This window comes from Ziziphus jujuba, chromosome 9 (genome assembly GCF_031755915.1).
Source record: "Ziziphus jujuba cultivar Dongzao chromosome 9, ASM3175591v1".
Classification (NCBI taxonomy): Eukaryota; Viridiplantae; Streptophyta; class Magnoliopsida; order Rosales; family Rhamnaceae; genus Ziziphus; species Ziziphus jujuba.
Genome location: NC_083387.1, coordinates 5,007,949 through 5,027,106, shown reverse-complemented (window position 1 = coordinate 5,027,106; position 19,158 = coordinate 5,007,949). Strand labels below are relative to the sequence as shown.

At 32.5% G+C, this 19,158-nt stretch overlaps 1 protein-coding gene across 2 annotated transcripts; it reads left to right on the top strand.

The window, feature by feature from the left end:
• The first annotated feature begins 11,892 nt into the window (after nucleotides 1-11,892).
• LOC107425765 (dolichyl-diphosphooligosaccharide--protein glycosyltransferase subunit 2) lies at nucleotides 11,893-19,063 on the top strand. 2 transcript variants are annotated; one of them, XM_060811498.1, is made up of 20 exons: nucleotides 11,893-12,048; nucleotides 12,203-12,350; nucleotides 12,993-13,185; nucleotides 13,297-13,386; nucleotides 13,696-13,758; nucleotides 13,944-14,013; nucleotides 14,284-14,348; nucleotides 14,748-14,802; nucleotides 15,073-15,200; nucleotides 15,288-15,403; nucleotides 15,597-15,666; nucleotides 15,957-16,058; nucleotides 16,202-16,291; nucleotides 16,383-16,531; nucleotides 16,802-16,913; nucleotides 16,992-17,072; nucleotides 17,194-17,274; nucleotides 17,355-17,579; nucleotides 18,185-18,307; nucleotides 18,812-19,063. In XM_060811498.1, the coding sequence occupies exons 2-20, from the start codon at nucleotides 12,205-12,207 to the stop codon at nucleotides 18,926-18,928; spliced, it is 2,076 nt and encodes a 691-aa protein (XP_060667481.1). In that variant the 5' UTR covers nucleotides 11,893-12,048; nucleotides 12,203-12,204; the 3' UTR covers nucleotides 18,929-19,063. The 2 variants fall into 2 exon arrangements, with proteins under 2 accessions (XP_060667481.1, XP_015891282.3); XM_016035796.4 differs by having other exon boundaries at nucleotides 16,383-16,585.
• The last annotated feature ends 95 nt before the right edge of the window (nucleotides 19,064-19,158 follow it).

Genomic DNA, 19,158 nt, shown 5'->3' with positions numbered 1-19,158 from the left:
GGCCACCTCCGGAGGAATTGGGGTCGATGGAGACCGGATTGGTGATCCTCGTCCCATGAGCTTCGATTCGGTATATCATTCGACCATTTTGGTTAAAGTTTGTGTTTGACCCCCCGGGTACTGGGTATTATTTACCCGATTAAAATATTAATTTATTTGACTGTCTGTGAATTTTGTTCTAGGAGCACCGGTGAGTCGTAGAATTGATCCCGTAGTGGATCGTGGGTTAATTGCGTGCTCCAGGTGAGTGACCCACCTTCAAATTAATTTTGGGGAATTTAATTTGTGAATATAATATGTGTGATTTAAATATTTGGAATTTAAATTCTATATGCCAAATATTTATTCAATTTATTGTGGAATTATTTGTGAATTTATTGGATTTAAGAAAATGTGTATTTTACAAATTTATGCCATGTGAAATTATTTTATGGTTTTGAGGATTTTGAAATTCGTGTGGTTTTAATATTAAATCGGGCACGATTTGATTTTCAAATATTTCAAGGAAAATATTTGGTTATGTTGGTGATTTCAATTTTTATAAAATATGCCCATGGAATATTATGAGATTTGATTATTATATTTCGAAAAATTATTTATACTTGGAAAAATGTGGATATTTGAATTGATGGATTTGGGAGTTGGTGGATTTGAAAATCATGGAATTTATGGCATTGATTATAAAGAAATTGTGGAGAATTTCCCTGGTTCAAGCGGATGGAAAATACCCGCTATATTTATGCAAAAATGTGGAATTTATTATATAATTTAAATTTGTGAATTTTATGATTTTTGGATGCACCGTACACGTACTGGTGTTCTGTTTATATGTGATATGGTTAGTGTGCACACGGTTGTGATTAGCGCGCAGGTGGGTGTGATTAGCGCGCAGGTGGGTGTGAGTAGTGCGCGGTTAATATTATGAGGTTGTCCTGTGGTTGCCATCGGATGAGGGTAGGCCACCCCCCATGGCCGGGACACCAGGTTAGCAGCGGCGCAGTGGGACGCCACACGACCGTATGCCGGTTTCTTTCTATAACCTCCTGTCTGGCGGTACCTCAGGACGCTGGGTACTGTTGGCGCCACTGGTATATAGTGGGTGCATCAACTGATTTTCAGAACTGTGTTTTAAAAATAAAATGTTTTAAAACTGTATTGGAATTAAAAATAATTATCACTGTTTCTGGAATTTATTTGATGTCTTGGTTTTCGGGGAATATGAATAAAGGGTTTTGTGAAAATGTTTTAAAAGGGGAACCTTTCCAACTGAGAGAATTGTAAGGGTTTTGAGAGAAAATATTATTTCCAAATAATTACTATTTATCTACCTTATTACCGTGGTATTATATTGTATAGTAGATAGGGTCACTCACTGAGATGATTAGCATCTCACACTCTTAAATTCCGTTCCTCTAGGTACCAGGTTGTCGTTGTTCATTCGGAGCGGACTCGATCTTCCTCGCTGTTTTAGTTCGTGAAGTACCCTGTTCTTCTTTATTGCAGTTGTACTATTTCTTTCACTCTTGTTGTATTTATTTTGCACTGGATTACTGTATTTTTATTGAAGTGCTGAAATTTGTGGAATCAATTTGTAGTCTATGGGAGGAATAAGGGGATGTTGTTAGAAGTGTGTTTCCAGTGCAGGTAATTTGTGGTAAGTAAATCCCTTAGGGGAGGCTCTGCCGGATTTTCCGTTGGAGGGTTCGGTAGGGTATTCCTGGGATCAGGGCTTGTCTAGGGTTCCGGGGAAGGAATTTTGGACGGGTCCTGACACCTTATATTGTGAAACATCTTTAAAGCTTCATGCTCTATTATTGCTCTATTGTTGCTCTATTGCATGATTCATAGATCTCTATTACCAGTCAACTTCTATTCGGTATTGATTCTAACAATGAATCATCCTGCTCTAGAGGCTAGTAAGTTTGGGAAGTTGGAGATCCTTGAATTTGATTTGGAAGTCTTTGAATTTGATATAGAGTGTTCAATTTGATATGTCTCCTCCTCTCTCTGTTGTCGTATTGCTGGCACATGAATTATTTTTCTTTTAACTTCTTTTGCTTTCCAATTGTATGCAGCATATTTGTCAAACTCTACATCTTGGCTAATAATAATCTTCTTTGTCTTTTGTCTTTGGATTGAGCACTATAGCTGAGAAATATCCGTTTTTGTATTCTCATCCAATTTGCTTCTCTTTTCTTTTATAATATATGCATAGCAAATGCTGTTGAAGACTAGATGTTCTACAAATGGTTTTTGTCCACTCTAAGCTTCAATAGGCGTCATATCTTATACTGTTTTTGTTGAATATTTGTTGAGTAAATACACCAATGTATAAACTACTTTTGACCAAAGGCTTTCGGAAAGCCCTTTCTTCATTAGCATAGTTTAAGCCATCTACATGACAATCTTGTTTTTCCTTTCGGATACTCTTTTTTTTTTTTTTTTGAAGTATATTCGACAGTATTTTGGTACTTTATGCCTTTATCGTCAAAGAATTTGTTGAATTCCTTAGGGGTATACTCTCTTCCACGGTTGCTTCAACAAGTTTTTATGTAGTAGCCATTTTGTTTTTGACTAGGTTTTTGAACTTTTCAAAAATCTCGAAGAATTGTGATTTTTCTTGAAGAAAATAAACCCAAGTCATTTGAGTGGAGTCATCAATGAAGAGGATGAAGTACTTGTTTTGCTCTAGTGATGGAGTTCACATCAGTTTGCAAACATCAGTGTGGATTAGTTTTTGCAGCTCCTTTGCTGTCCCTGTTTTGCTTGTTGGAAATAGTTGTCGATTTTATTTTCCTTGCAAACATGCTTCATAGGTACCGTTAACCTCCTTTATAGTTGATAAGCATGCATCATATTCTTTTGATGAAGAATCTTTAGGCCTTAGAAATGGAAATGACTAAACATCTTGTGCAAGATCCATGAGTTGTCTATTTATGCATTCATAGCTATTTCATTGGCATATTGACATTCCATTGGAAATGATGTCAGGACCCATCCAAGATCCCTCACTAGAACCCCAGACAAATCCTGATCCCAGGAAAACCCTACCAGATCCTCCAATAGAAAAGTCGGCAGAATCTCCTCTAAGAGTTGGACTTACCACAATTTTCCTGTACTGAAAATATACTCCTATATACACCACCTTATTCCTCCCACCTTACTACAATTTAATTCCACAAATTTGTAGCACTTCAAATGAATAATAGGGAATCAGTGTATAATAAATTAAATAATACATCCAACATAGTATACAGAGCATTAATAAAGTTCTAAGTATGATAATTAATACAACAGAGTATAAAGAAAATTAAATAATAAGAAATGAAGAAAAGAAGACTTCTCGAAGTTCCGGGAACGATCAAACTGTCGAGCTCGCCCTGATCGAACAATGTCTACGACCTGAGCCAAAGGGAACGAAATTTAAAAATATGAGATGCTAATCATCTCAGTGAGCGATCCAGTCTACTAACTACTAATAATTAAATAATTTAGTAATAAGTAAATGAATAAATAATTATTAAATAAATAAATACATGAATGGTTTAATAATAATGATTGAAAATAATTTTTCTCTCAAAGCCCTCACGGTCACTCAGTTGGAAATGTTCTCTTTTTAAAACGTTTTCACAAAACCCGATGTTTTATGCCCCAAGATTCAGAAAATAATTAATCAAATAATTTACAAATAAAACACAACAAATTAAGAATCCAAAATTAGAATGAGAATAATAATAGAAATGAAAATAAACTTTTATATCAATTACTAAAAGATTAATAACATATCATCAATAGATAATACAAAGATATCAATGAAACTCATATTAAAACAATTCAGAAAATAATCAAATAATTAGAACAACTCAATTAATTGAACAATTAAGTAAAGGAACAATTTAATCAAAATAAAACACCCATTTAAAATAAATGGTAAGAATAAAATAAAATATAATATATTAGAATCGATTTCAAAATATCAAAACAATTTGAATAATAAATTCGTAAAATCATTTTTACAAAAATTACATAACTTTTAAATTTAAATAATTAATAAAACACTGTTAAATATATTTTTATTAAAAATCATGTCGTGTAAACCATTTGATGCACACACTATACATCAGTGACGCCAACGGTACCCAACGTCTCGAGCACCGCCAGACAAGAGATTAAAGAGAGAAAGCAGCATACGGTCTCGTGGCGTCCCACAGCGCCACTGCAAATAGGCGTCCTGGCCATGGCGGGGGGTGGCTACGGCCGATATCAACTTGCCGACCCTTGGTCCGATGGCAACCACAAGACAACCCATAAATCACCTGTGCGCTACTCACACCCACCTGCGCACTAATCATATCCACATATACAGAACACCAGTACGTGTGTGGTGCATCTAAAAACTCTTAAATCATAAAATCAATATTTGTATAAAATATCACCGGGTTTATTCTATCCATTTAAACCCATAAATTTTTCACATTTCTTTTTAAAATCATCATCATAAATCCATTGCATAAATTTCAAATTCATCAACTCTCAATTTCATCAATTCAAATATAAGAATTTTCCCAATGACATAAAGTCAAATCTTTAATATTCCAACTTATAAATATTTTTAAACATAATAATTCAAACCCATATCTTTCTCAAATTCTCAAAAATTAATTTAAATCAACATATCCTTTAAACCCACATAAACTTCATAAATAATTAAATTCCACAATTCCTCAATATATAATAAATTTAAAATAAATAATTTCCTTCAAATCCATACAATCAATCCATACCAAAGTAATATTAAATCACATAAATTCATAAAGTATTAAAATCATATAATTATGCACAATAAATCTAATAATAAACATAACAATAAATTAAAGGTATTAAAACCACAATTTCTTTAATTTACAAATATATTTTTGGCACCAAAATACGCATTAAAATTATCATAAATTAACAATATAATTTCCAAATCACTAACACATAAAACATAATTTCCAAATAATCAATTAACACAAAATATATAATTAATCACCCAAAATAATTTTGAAGGTGGGTCACTCATCTCGAGTACCCGTATCAATCAAGATCCTCCACAGGATTAAATCCACTACCTACACATGCACCTAAAATATCAACGTTACATAAAATTAAATATATTAATATTTTAATCAGGTAATTCCAAACGGGTACCTGGGAGAACAAACACAAACGGCAACCAAAATTTACGGATGATATACTGAATCAAAGCTTGTGAAGCGAGGATTACAAATATGGTCTTATTTTCCAGAGATTGGACCCGTGGTGGCCGAAATCTCTCCAGAAAGCTATCAAATTTTAGGCCTTTGATTCTCACAATCCGTTAAGAATTGAGGAAAGTGGACACCGGATTTGGGTTCAGGGGGTCGGAATTAGTAGGAAAGGATGGGCGGTACAACTAGAAACTCACCGGAAAGTCGATTTCCCAACGAGCTACCGTGGTCACTGGAACCCGTCACCGCCGGCGGTGCGTCTGGTGGCCACTGATCGTGATTTTTGGTGGGAAGGTAGATCGGAGGATGGGTAAACGGATGGGACTGACGGTGAGGCAAACGGAGGCCAGAATAGAGAGAAATCTGGGTTTAAAGCAGTCGGCGCTGCCGCCGGAAAAAGTCTCGATCCGGGCACATCGACGGTCGGTTGGCCGGCCGATTTTCAGGTGGGCGTCAAGGTGGGGTGATGCATGTACGGAAATGGTGGCCGGAAAATGGCAAATCGGTGGTGGCCGGTGGTGGTCTCTCCTCACCTCTCTCTCTCTCTCTCTTCCCACCGGCCCACATGTGTTTTAGCCCAAATAAAACCACCCATGGGTGACACTGTTCACTCACGTGATTGGTTGAAAACACGACACATGGCATATACTGTTCACTCAAGTAAAAATATATTAAAATATTACGGTATTCGAAAAACTTTACATGTCTATAACTTTCAAGTCACATGTCCAAATCGGGCGTGCCGCTAGTCTATTAACTTATATCTATAAGTACTTTACAACCATGCATGAGTCAAAGCTCAACTTTGCACGAACAAAAAGTCAACTCCGACACCCCTTGAACAATTTGGACCTCAACTTGTCTTGCTTGTAACTTTCAAATGGTAACTTTGTTTTTTATGTGCTACTAGTCTACGAACTCGGGACGATACGTACTTTGAAATGATGCATCGGTCAACACAAAATTCCTTCCAGAATAAAAAGTCAAAATTTTGATCATTTCGATCAACGATCAACCTCGATTAATGTGCAAAAATTCCAACGTACTTTGAGACGGGATGTTACAAATAATCTCTTTCCTTTCATCTTTCTTTTTGCTTTTTTCATCGTTTTATTTATCTTATCATAGATTATACATGAGTCTCTTTTGAAGCAAAAAGAACATACTTTTTTCCATTATTTGTCCTACGCTGAGTAGTTTTTGATTTGTGGAATAGAATAATAGTAAATCAGTTATGTAACATTTACCCTTTCTTGTCTTTATAGCAATAGTTCCTTCTATTGTAGCCTTTATATATCTAAATACCATTTATCTTTTTTTATCTTCTCCTTGTGCTACATAAAAAAAAAAAAAAAAAAAAAAAAGATTTTCTATATCCTCATTTTCAGTGAAGTTTGCTTGACAAGTCTTCATTAAGTAACAATTTTTTTTTGCATGTCCAAATTTACTATAGACTTTATATTATGATTTTCTTTAAAACTAACAATCTTTTTCCAAATGATCTCTTTTTTGTTTTTTTGGTTGGCAAATACCATAAGGAGGATATGTGCACTTCTTTTTTTATCTTGTTTTCCTTGTTTCTAGAAATTTTTTAAAATTTCTTAAAACCATCAGTAGATTTTTGAGATGGCATGTTTGTTTTAGACTAAAAGCATTCTCCAAATGACTTTAAGTTCACATACTCAGTTTATTTTCTTATATTTTTAGGAGTCCATTAATTTTTCTAAATTTTTATACTCTTCAATAGTGATAATAATTGTATCATATTTTTCAGCTTATGAATATTTTTTTACTATTTTTTTCCAGAGATATTTTCTCCATAAACACGCATTGGATTAAACATTTTTTTTTTTAATTCTTATATAGTAATATTGGGCATCTCATTATACAGAATGGGCGAGAATTTCGTGCAACCCAAAAACTGAGAATTTCGTGAAAGTCCATATATTTTTATCATTTTAATTTCAATATTAAAAATAATTTTTAAAAAAATTATCATCAATACTAAAATCTACACCGTTAAATTTATATATATATATAATTGTAATTATTCCTTTGATAAGTTCATACATAAGTTAACTATTTATTTTTACAAAGAATATGATAGTTTGATATTTTAATTGTTTATTTTAGCATTACAATTTGTTTTTTTTTTTTTTTTTATACATTACAAATTTTTATTCAATAAAAATTTAGTATAATTCAATATAAACTTAGTCAAACGAAGATGTGGAGAATAAGAAATCAATTTCTGATACATTTTCAAGAAATTTATATATATATATATATATATATATATTTCTTTGACATTGAAGGTGTGTCCAAAAAATGAAGAGTTGGAGAATATGAAATCAATAACCTTATCACTCGCATTTACTTCATGTACCTTCAGAAAATACATTGGAAAATTAGCAAATGATAAGACCATTGGATATCAAAAATAGATCCAGAAATTAACAAATAATAAGACCATTGGATATCAAAAATGGAATAGGATCGTCTGCTATGTTTTTATAGGTACTTGATTAAGCTTGTTTTTAAACTTTAAACCATTTATTTCAATTTCATTTAATCCAATAGCAACTGTTGATGTTGCATCACTTAATAGAACATCGTATTCACAAGACCATTAAAATCCAACCATGTACAATACAAGTAACTCCTTAAAATCAAAACCAGTAGAGAGGAAAAAGAGGGTAAGATCAAACCGAGTCTCACATTTGGATGGGTCAGGGATCATAGTATACTCGGCGATTGATTCTCATAGGGCCAAACCTTGTACAACTGGGTCATCTTCGATAACACATCATTGATTCTAGAGTCTAGACAACCACATTAACTGATTTTTAAGCCACAAACCAGATCCATTAAAACTAGAAGGCAAATACCCTGTAAGATTATTGTGAGAAAACCTCAGATTCTGCAAATTTGGGAACGAATCGAAAATATTCGGTAAAGACCCAATAATATTAGCATTCCCACCAGCTAGAGTAACCAAGCTAGAAGATTAAGATCTGTGGGAATACTCCATGGTTTTAAGTTCTGAGTTCTTGCTCAAAACTCAATTTTTGCAAGTTCGTGAGCGGTATAAGAAGCCCAGAAGGAATAGAGATGAACATCCTGTTGGTGAGAAGGGCGTGGATTTGATTTTTTTATTTTTTTTTTAATCATTTTATTTTTGGTAATAGGCGTGATGTAATTTAGGTTAACACAAACAAAAAAGTGAAGTGAATTGTTAGAAATCATGTAGAAACCATATGTCATTTAAATGATGTGGTATCAATAATAACTATTAAATTATAATGAAGTTGAAACAAATGATTAAGATTTCAAAACAAACACAATCAAGCACCCATAAAACACAGCAAAGAATCCTTGTCCATTAAAAACATAGCGAAACTTCAACCTCAACATTGTGACTCAGTTTTGGTCAGCAAACCCAATCCATTTATTTATTTCTTCAGAATACTAGGAATTCAATGAAAACTAATTGTAAATTCCTCAAGAGTCGGTGGATGATGCAATTTCAACAACCATTTTAAAAGGGAGTGGTCTGAAAATATCCAATTTATAGAAAATGTTATCAATTTATGAAGGAATAATGTTACATATTTTATATAACGTTTTACCTAATTTGCGGACAATATTACCGTTTTTTTTAGAATGTTATAGTGTTATCTATTCTATGAACCATATAACCCAATTAATGAATCATGTCACCCAATTTCTACAATACAACCCTTTTAAACTATGTACCACTCTACGTGACATATTATGTTGTGAAAATTCAATCGAGGCCTATGGAGAATTATATTCTTATATCCAGTTAAAAAAAAAAAAGCTAAAAGCAAAAAGGAAGTAAACTGGCATTAAGGAGGAAATCTATAATTTGTAGCCTGAGAGTTATAACCTATGATAGAAACTGATTTGTGGTATAATAAACAACTTTAAAATGCTGATACATGTTGCTACCCATGAATGTACCATGGAACATCAACTCTATTTTTATTTTTATTTATTTTATTTTATTTTTTTGAGTGTTGATAACTACATTTATCTGAGGACGTATTTGAGTTTTCAGTGGCCGGGACATTCTTCACTAATTTCTTGATCTATATTTTCTTCACCATCTTATATACTAAAACTGTAACCGTATTCCATTCTAATATGGCGTGGAAGGTGAGCAACATCAATTATTATCACAACAATCTCAACCAAATGCAATACCAACTCCACGTCCTTTCAGCTACCAATAAAATGAACCAATTCCACATACTCATGATGTAAAAGACTACTATTGGCCCTCACTTTTTTAGGAAGATCTTCATCAATCACTGTAATAACAAATATATATATATATATACACATAATAACAATTATATATTGTCCAATAACTTATAATTAAATTGCTAAAAGATTATTTCTAAATTATTATTAGTACTAAACTATACCATACAATACCTTGAAGACAATTTCTTCATATCCACGACCTGTGTTGAGCTGCCACAAGTACATTAAAGGCATTCATATCAGAATTTTCTCATAATTAATAATAGAAAATTTCAATTTAAAAGTACAAAGAGCTTTTCTTAATATATATAGTTGGCATTATCTTATAAAGTTAGTAACAAACCACATTTGTTAAGAATTACAAGAAACATTGTATAAATTATAATCATAAGTATAGCAAAAACATTTTTTTTTTTACCAACAACGTATTTAATTAATGGATGCTTATTAATTTTAATATATAAAAGATAAAATAATTAGGGAACTAACCAGCTTGATCGACAAACTATGCAAGAAAGGAGGTGTTTTTATCATAGCACAGGGCTGGAGGTCGTGTAACTTGCCAGGCATTGCAATTTCCAAATGCTTTAAACAGCCTCGGCAAAATAATTATAGATTTAATCATCCATATCAATATACATGATTCAAAAGGAAGAAAATGAATGTAAAATAAATACTAACCTCTTCATAAGTTCCTTTTTTGGCAGCAAATTCGGGCCATTTATTGATATCATCACTATGTTCTACACGGTCAAAAAGTAACTGATTCTGAACTCCTCCAGTAGAGTTTGTAAACCATGCAAGTCCAACTTTACTTTTTCTTAAATAAGTACATTTTGTTACCAGCCTCTTTTGTTTAAAAGTTACTTAAATGGTAGGAGGTATTTTCAATTTAAAATTTAAAATATTTTTAAAATATTTAGAAGTTTAAAGGTATTCGATTTATATTTTAAAAGAGTCCATACAAGTCCAATAATATTCAATTTAGATTTTAATATTAAAATCCATTCAAATCTAGATGTATTCAATTAAGATTTTATAAAATTCTTTTAAAATATACAGGTATTCAAAAAGTTATTAATTTTAAAATATTTAAAAAAATAATAAATTTTAATAGATTTAAAATGATTTTAAAAGTAAAATTGTGAAGAAAATTGCCAACATAAAATTCAACATTGACCTCAAAGATTTTATTGGATTCTTATGAATTTTCTTTGGAGTTTATGGAATTCCATAATAATCTATCAAATCCTTCTAAATCTATAACTAATTTTAAATCCATTAAATTCTAAATTAAATATATTATATAATTATGACAAAGATAATTGTTTTAATTAGACTTAATTACTATGTTGCATAAACAAAACAAAAAGATACCATTCATTTCAAGATTGGTTAATTGGTCATCCTAACTTGAAATGGGCTTAAAAGATCAACCATATTGAATTTTCACTATATTTTTATGTATTTTTATATATGTATTGCCTATAATAAATGGCGATTAAACAAAAACGAATGAATAGGTAAAAAGACAAAGATACGCAAAGGATTACTAATAGAGATTATGTAAATTATCCTAACAAATATATTTTTGTAAAATTTATTTCATTCGAATATGACCCGCTGAGCTATTGTCTTAAAATAAAAATAAAAAACAAATTAGTTTGTTAAATTATCATATAATTTATCATCTAACTTGTTTATTTGTTCAAAACATATATAAATTTGAAAATTCAAACTTAATTTATTTTTAAATGATAAAATGCTTTTTTTATTTTGCAAAATGAACTTCTTTTCATATTTCTTAAAAAAATTAAATTAAGAAAACGCAAATCAATACATGTGTGAATAGAAACCTATATAATTTTTAAAATTATGATATTTATACAATTACATAAATGACTTCATTAATGGGTTTAATAGATCTATTATATTTTATTGTGTTTTACCTATTAATGCTTTTATACAACCATATTGGATTTTACTAATACGAATCTGATATATATCATTAACTTAAATTTATAAATTATTATATAGATTTAAAAAAATATATATGAAAGAAATGAATAATAAAAGAAGACAAACTATTCTAATATATATATATAAATTAAATTTTAAATAAATCCTAAATTATATAATACATATTTAAGGAAAACATAGCTTTCTATGCTCGTCCTATTGCCAAAAAAAAAAAAAAAATGTTTATGTTTAAGGTTGCTTTAATTTTTCTTAAATTAATTATTTAATTTATTCACATTTTGTGAACGTGGCCCATTCAAATGATACAGGCCCAAATTGAAACGTTAACGGGCCCGAGATGTTAAAACCTGCTGGAGAAATCGGATATGATCGGTATTTCATAAAAATAGCGTGTACATTTTAGGAATTCCAAATTTAAAGTCTCAGTCCTCCTATCTTTAGTTCGCAGCAGTCTTCTTCACACTCCCCTCAGTAGTCGTCGCGTCCTAAGAGACTTCACAGCACTGACCAACTCTGTGTCACATTTTCCGTACGATCCTCGATCTGAAGCCCTAGATTTGTCCGCGATTCGTAATTCTATTACATCTTTCATATATGCGTATATATATATATATGGGGGGAAAATTGTGTTTGTGTTTGTGTATGTGTATCTAAGGCTGTTGATTTTGGCGGTATTGTTGCAGGAATGGCTACCAGAAACCTAGGAGGATTTCTGGTGCTGGTTCTTGCGTTTACGATCTGCGAAGCTGCGTCGGTGTTTCAGCCGATCTCGGATTCTCACCTATCCGCGGCTTTAGAGCTTTTCGCTCCAGTTAGTGGATCTTTCGGGAGGTGAATTAAAACCCTGATTAAACCCCCTTTCATGATAGATATATAACGGGTTCCTTTCCATTTCTTTTCGTTGTCTGTTTGATTCTAGAGAAAACGGCATTATTTTGATTCTGTATTATGCTGGGTGTTTATTTTCCAGAAATATCGAGAAATCTTAATTTTCATGCATTTGTTAAGAAATGTTCTATTGCAGTTGACTTTGGTTTATATTTTTATTATTTTTATGATTTGGATGTCTGGCCCCGTCTGGTTTCTGAGCTAATCATGTTGTTTTAGAGATCTCATTGACTTTGACAGGTTTCTGAAATTCCGATAATTTCTTACAGATTTTGCTAATCATTTATCTTATTTCATTTTCAAAATGTGTTGAAACGGCAACATGGATATATCGAGTTTAAGAATAGAGTAGCTTCAATATCTGTTTGATAATTTATTTGCTTATGGTTGCAGTGACAATGTTTAACATTTTTTTTTTCCCCAGTAAACATGATACTTTTATATGCTTCTTTTATTTGATGGTCTATAATTGAAAGTTGTGCTGCAATGTATCTTGAAAAAGAAAAAAAAAAAAAATCTCTTTTATTTTTTACGATTTAGTTGTAGAGAAGATTAACCATTTGATTTGATATAATCTCTTGCCAGTTTAGAAGAGACATATGAAGCCCTAAGAACGTTTGAGATTCTTGGAATTGATAAAAAACCTGACGGAAGCAGCACTACGTGTCATTCTGTTGAGGAAACTGTCGGGTCATCATCCTCTACTCCAAAGGATTTATTATATGCTTTAAGGGTTAACAGAATATTGAAATGCAAGGTTAATGAGGAAAATTTTAAGGTATTGTTGAGCCCTTGCACTGATGTCTTGTCTACAGCTTCAAAACAATTTCTAACGATGGCAATATCTGGCCTTTACTCTTTGATGCTTATTTTTCTTACCATTGTACAGGGTATTGTTTCAATGCTTAAAGCTGCAGTCAATGATGCTAGTTCATTGCTTGATTTTTACTACTCAGTTGGAAGCTTGGTACTCATTAAGGTAACATTGCAAATATGTTCTTGATTCCCCACTCAATTTAGATTTATATTTACTTTATAATTCTAGATTTGCAGTTTCTGCATATTTCATTTAGGAGGTAGAATCAAATAATTCTCTCTTCGAACTCCTTATGAATTGGAAATAATATTTATGTTTATGACATTCTTTTATTGTTGTAATGGTGTTGAGTGGACAAATTATAATTTTGGAGCTTACATAACCTTTAAATTGCCCCTTGTTAGTGGTAGAGTAATGTTTATATTTTATAAGATTCTTTAGCTTAATATTTTTTTATTTTTTGTGGCACAGGAACAGAGTTCTGATGCTGATCTACTTCTTGACGATGCTGATGGAATTTTTCATTCTATCAAGGTTGGTATCCATAGCAGTTACTGGTAATTCTGAATTAGGAATAGATTCTGTTATTATATTCTGAGTGCCAGAGAATATCCTTACTCTTATTCTTTCATTTCTTTTCACGTTTTTCATTTCAACTTTCTTTCCTGCTTACTATAAAGTTGCTTTGTTGAGTAAGTTGACTCCAATACATTGTGTAGGCTTTGAGCCAGAGTGATGGAAGGTGGCGCTATAGTTCTAACAATCCTGAATCTAGTACCTATGCAGCTGGTAATAATTTATGTGCCTTTGTGCCTATGCCTGTTGAAATCTTATTTTTTCATTGAGTATGATATACTTGATAGACCATGGGGCAGTCCTATTCTTTCCTTCCCAAAAGAGCTCTTTCTTATCGAAGGGGTATAGGTGGCATAGGTCATGGGGATATTTATTTATGTTTTTTGATAACTCATAGACATGTCCTAGATACAACATTATAGCTTACTATTAATTTAAATCCACTTATATTCACCACTTGATACTTTTTCATGCCCTTTGCAGGGTTGGCACTTGAAGCACTTGCTGGAGTTGTGTCATTGGCATCTTCTGAAATTGATCAATCGGCGGTAATGTGAATTTATGCTCATAAGTAGTTATGCTATGTTGCTTTTATTGCACTACAAATTATTGATGGTGTGCAGTGGAATGAATCAAAGTTATGCCCTATTTCTTTTTCTTTTTTTTTTTTAATTTTTTAATTTTTATCTTTTTTTTGCCCTGCTACTGCAGTACCTAATTAACTATAATAAGAGTATCTTCAAATGAGAAACGAAGTTTGTGCAAAGCATCTGCGTCTAATTTTCTGTGTCCTGTTGTCTTTAGTGGGAATATCCATGTATTGCTATGTGTTATCGGATCTTATATATTAACTGTATTAGTGTATTTGCTTGTTTCTGGTTCTATATAGTTTGTTTTTTTTTCAGCTATATTAATATTCCCTATTGGACAATTGTTTTCTGGTGCAGATTGGTACATTAAAAAGTGATATATTAAAGCTTTTTGACAGTATTGAGAAATATGGTATGCGTTCGACTTTTGATGTTTTAGGTGTCTTTCAGGATCTGCATCTTCAAATTATAATTGCCTAATATATTATGTTTTGATTTATCACTTCCTTTTCACAATAGTGATTGAAAACTTCATCCTTTTAAGTTTTTACCACTGCTCTGGTATAAAATTGCTGGTGCTGTCAGTGGTCAATGAAGATCATGTTGATTTGAGTTGCATTTGAAGCTGATATTACATAATCTGATGTAGATTGTAGCTAACTTAGTTAATTATATGCCATAGATGATGGGGCCTTTTATTTTGATGAAAAAGTTGTTGGTGCACGTCAGCATCATGGTCCTCTTTCAACTACCTCTTCTGTTGTTCGAGGACTCACAGCCTTTGCATCTGTGACTTCCGGAAACTTAAATGTGAGCTGAAGCTTACTTAATGTTGTAGGAGATGTTTTTGTACCTTTTTACAAATGTTTTCTGATTTTTTTGGTTTTGAGTTTACAGCTTCCTGGGGACAAGATATTGGGTTTGGCTAAATTCTTTCTTGGCATAGGCATCCCTGGTGATGCCAAAGATTTCTTTAATCAAATAGACTCTTTAGCTTGTTTGGAAAACAATAGGCAAGTACTTTTTGCATATTCCTTCATTTGAACATTATTACCTTTTTCAATCATGTGATGAAGCTTTTGGAGTTGAATTGCTATGATTTAACCATTTAAAGGGTCCCCCCCTCCTCTTCTCCTTTTCGATTGGGGTATGTGGTATTACTTGCTGAATTAGTAGTTTGACTTTGTGGTTTTTTCTGCTGCCCAGGATTTCTGTCCCATTGATTTTATCACTTCCTGCTACTGTGCTTTCCTTGACAAAGAAAGATCAACTTAAGGTTTGTCTTTAACCAACCTTTGTACACAATGGAAAATAAGGCGTTCTTTTAATCCTTAATTTGGTTACAAAATATACTTGGAATTTTTGGTGTGCTTTTCCTTTCTTGTATGTTCTGGATGATGATGAATTTATCGTTTTACATTTATCTGGTTGACTTGGCAGTGGAGTTTGTTTCTGTTGTCCCCTTTATCATTAAGTATTGGTTCAACAGATGTCAGAGTTACTGAATCTGAGGAGTTCATTTTTCAAATTTAATTATGATCTTTTGTGCTTTATGATTGTGAACAGGTTAAAGTAAATACTGTGCTTGGTTCGGATGCACCTCCGCTGACAGTGAAGTTGGTGCGAGCTTCTGTCTCTGGTTCAAAGGATGTTTCCATTGAGAACCTGGTTAGTTGGTCACTTGTTTTTACCATTCTTTTCTAATGGAGTAGTCATTCTTTTATCCCTTCTTTGTTTTTTATATCCTCTTCTAACTTGTGATTTGGTCAATTTTATTTTTGTTGAATTCCCTCTTATTTGTGCAATTATAGGATCTCAAGTTTGACAAAGAAAGTGCATCTCATTTCTTGGATGTTTTGCCTAAGACTGTTGATGTTGGAAAATATTTGTTTGTTTTTGAGGTATATTATCTTCTTTTTAATATATTAAATAATTTGATTTTGGAATTACATATGTCTAAATTTCCACCTGTAATTCTTAAATTACTTATAGGTGGTCTTTCATGACTCTGAACATGAGAAAGTTTACGCTACTGGAGGGCGAACTCAAGTACCGATATTTGTCACAGGAGTTATCAAAATTGACAACACAGAAATTGCCATACTTGATAGTGACCTTGGGAGTATAGAAACCCAAAAAAAGTTAGCATTTACATCTTTTATCCAAAGTTTTATTGGCCAAGAAACCCAAAAAAAGTTAGCATTTACATCTTTTATCCAAATTTTTATTGGCTTTTTGCTCTAAAATGTGTTGCATCTTTTATGCTATTAATTACCAAGTAGTTGGATGCTAGTTGATATAAACACTTTTCTTTGTGTGCTAGGATGTGTACTTATTACTTTATTCTATTCTAAAACATTTTTAAGCATATAACTTTAATCTTTCTTCATTCTTCATCATGGAACTACCAGGTTAGATTTAGCTGGACACAATGTTGTTTCTCTGTCAGCAAACCACCTCCAAAAGTTGCGGCTATCCTTTCAATTGACTACTCCTCTTGGGCAGGTTTTTAAGCCGCATCAGGTTTGTAGTTCTTTCTTTCTACTTCTGTATGAATACCTTTTCTCTGTTTGGTTGGTTGAGAAGTTTGTTGGGCTGCAGGCATTTCTTAAATTGAGACATGAGACCAAGGTTGAACATATCTTTGTGGTGGGGAACTCCGGCAAGTTTGAGATAGTTCTAGTTAAGTTTCTTCAATTCAATTCTTATTTCTATTTATTTGAAGCTTGTTTTAATTGAATCCTATGCAATAAGTTATTATATGCACATATAGATTTCTCATATTTTCTGGTTTTTCTTGTAGGATTTTCTTGGGCTTGTTGAGAAGCTTTACTATCTTTCAGGTAGTTATGACATTCAGTTAACTGTTGGTGATTCTGTAATGGTAAGCATCATTTTGACTCCAGCTTTCCTAACAGTATTTATATTATTGGTGCCTGAACAAATTTATTATTTCTCTTCCAGGAGAACTCTTTCTTGAAGGCCATTGGCCTTATTGACTTGGATCTACCAGAAGCACCTGAAAAGGCTGCACGCCCCCCTCTGCAGCCCATTGATCCTTACTCAAAATATGGGCCCAAGGCAGAGATAAGCCACATCTTCAGAGCTCCAGAAAAACTGCCACCTAAGGAGCTCTCTCTTACTTTCTTGGGTCTTACTGTTGTACCATTCATTGGATTTTTGGTCGGGGTGAGTCTCGTTTAACCTGTGGTATTGCCTGTTTTTAATTGACCTAGAAAATAACTATTTTCCATGCTCATCTGCTTGTTCTTCTAAGTTGGTATTAAGAGTAATAAAGTAGAATTGGGTTGTTGGATGCCAAAGGCCATAATTAGAACTTCTTCCTGTATTATCTGTCAGTTATTTAGAGAACTAATTAACTACTCAAGCTGTCCCTTGGTGGATAGTTTGGTTGTAACTCCAAAAGTTATTCGTCAATTCTGTTACTCTCCTCCCTCTACCTAAAGATTTGAAAAAAGGCTTAAGCACTCTAGATTAAAACTGCTTGTTACCTCTGTTCTTCAGGTGTAAGGGCTTTTATTCTTTCAAGATGAAAGCTTCCCACACTTTATTTGTACAAAGTTGATGTTTGGGCTCTTGGTAAATTTTTAGGCTTCTGTTAGGCTGGAAAGTTAGTGTAACTGCTGTATTTTTATGTACTGACATCTCAAGTGCATCAAATGATACTTTTCTCGTTTCCTGATAATGTTTATTTTCTGTCACAATGAGTCCAATAAATACAGAATTATATAATTTCTTTCTAGATATTTATCAACCTTGTATTTCTTTGGCAGCTATTACGCTTAGGGGTAAATCTCAAGAACTTCCCTTCCTCTACAATACCAGCCACATTTGCCTTCCTTTTCCACCTTGGCATTGCAGCGGTTCTCTTGCTTTATGTGCTCTTCTGGGTGAAGGTATGCCACATACTCGGCTTTCAATAAATTGGAACTTCCAGTCAGGTCACTTTCCCTTTTTTTTTTTTTTTTTTTTTTTTTAATGCACTGTGATCAGAATAATCCCTGTTCTAGGTGGGACATTTTCAAAATAGTAGGCCCCTGAAAAAATAATTAGAATGCAATAAAATATAGCTTGGAAGATTTTGTCAAATCATAAGTATAACTTTTAAGTGATTCCTTTTAGTAACAAAATCTTAAATTATAATTATATAAGGGTGTACATTTACATATATATCAAGTCCTATAGCAGCAACATTTTCCAATAAAGTTCAAATTCCAACCAAATACATAGCCGAATTTATGCATCTCCTTGTGTGGTTAGATAATTAAGGCAGTTCTCTAGTACCTTAATTGAAGTAAGGTATAAAGTTGTAATCCCAGTTTATCCTTTTCAGACTATTTCATTTGATTTGTCTCCCAAAGGGCTTATATCTCACTTGCTTATGCTTTTTTTGGTTGCAGTTGGATCTGTTTACAACTTTGAAAGCACTTGGTTTATTGGGAACTTTCTTGCTCTTTGTGGGACATAGAATTCTTTCCCACTTAGCCTCTGCATCAGCCAAGTTGAAATCTGCTTAGAGATTGTTAAGTACTCTTATTTCCTAAAGGAACGATGAGGGGACTTCTTATGTTTTTACCAATTTTGTAGGACTAATTATGTTATACCTGTTACTTATAGAGTTTTATTATACATAGATTATTTTTGCAAAACAATCTTTCCATATTTTTGATAAAGCTGACATGTTTAAAAGCTGAAAAACTCTCTGCTTACATCTCTCGTGGTCTGAATTTTTTTGTTGAGCGTAAAG

Bases quoted from the DNA above. Each gene is read 5' to 3' on its own strand.
- LOC107425765 (XM_016035796.4), top strand. From the start codon at position 12,205: ATGGCTACCAGAAACCTAGGAGGATTTCTGGTGCTGGTTCTTGCGTTT. The intron at 16,586-16,801 runs GTTAGCATTTAC...TGGAACTACCAG, and splicing joins GGCCAAGAAACCCAAAAAAA to GTTAGATTTAGCTGGACACA. The intron at 16,914-16,991 runs GTTTGTAGTTCT...GTTGGGCTGCAG, and splicing joins AGGTTTTTAAGCCGCATCAG to GCATTTCTTAAATTGAGACA.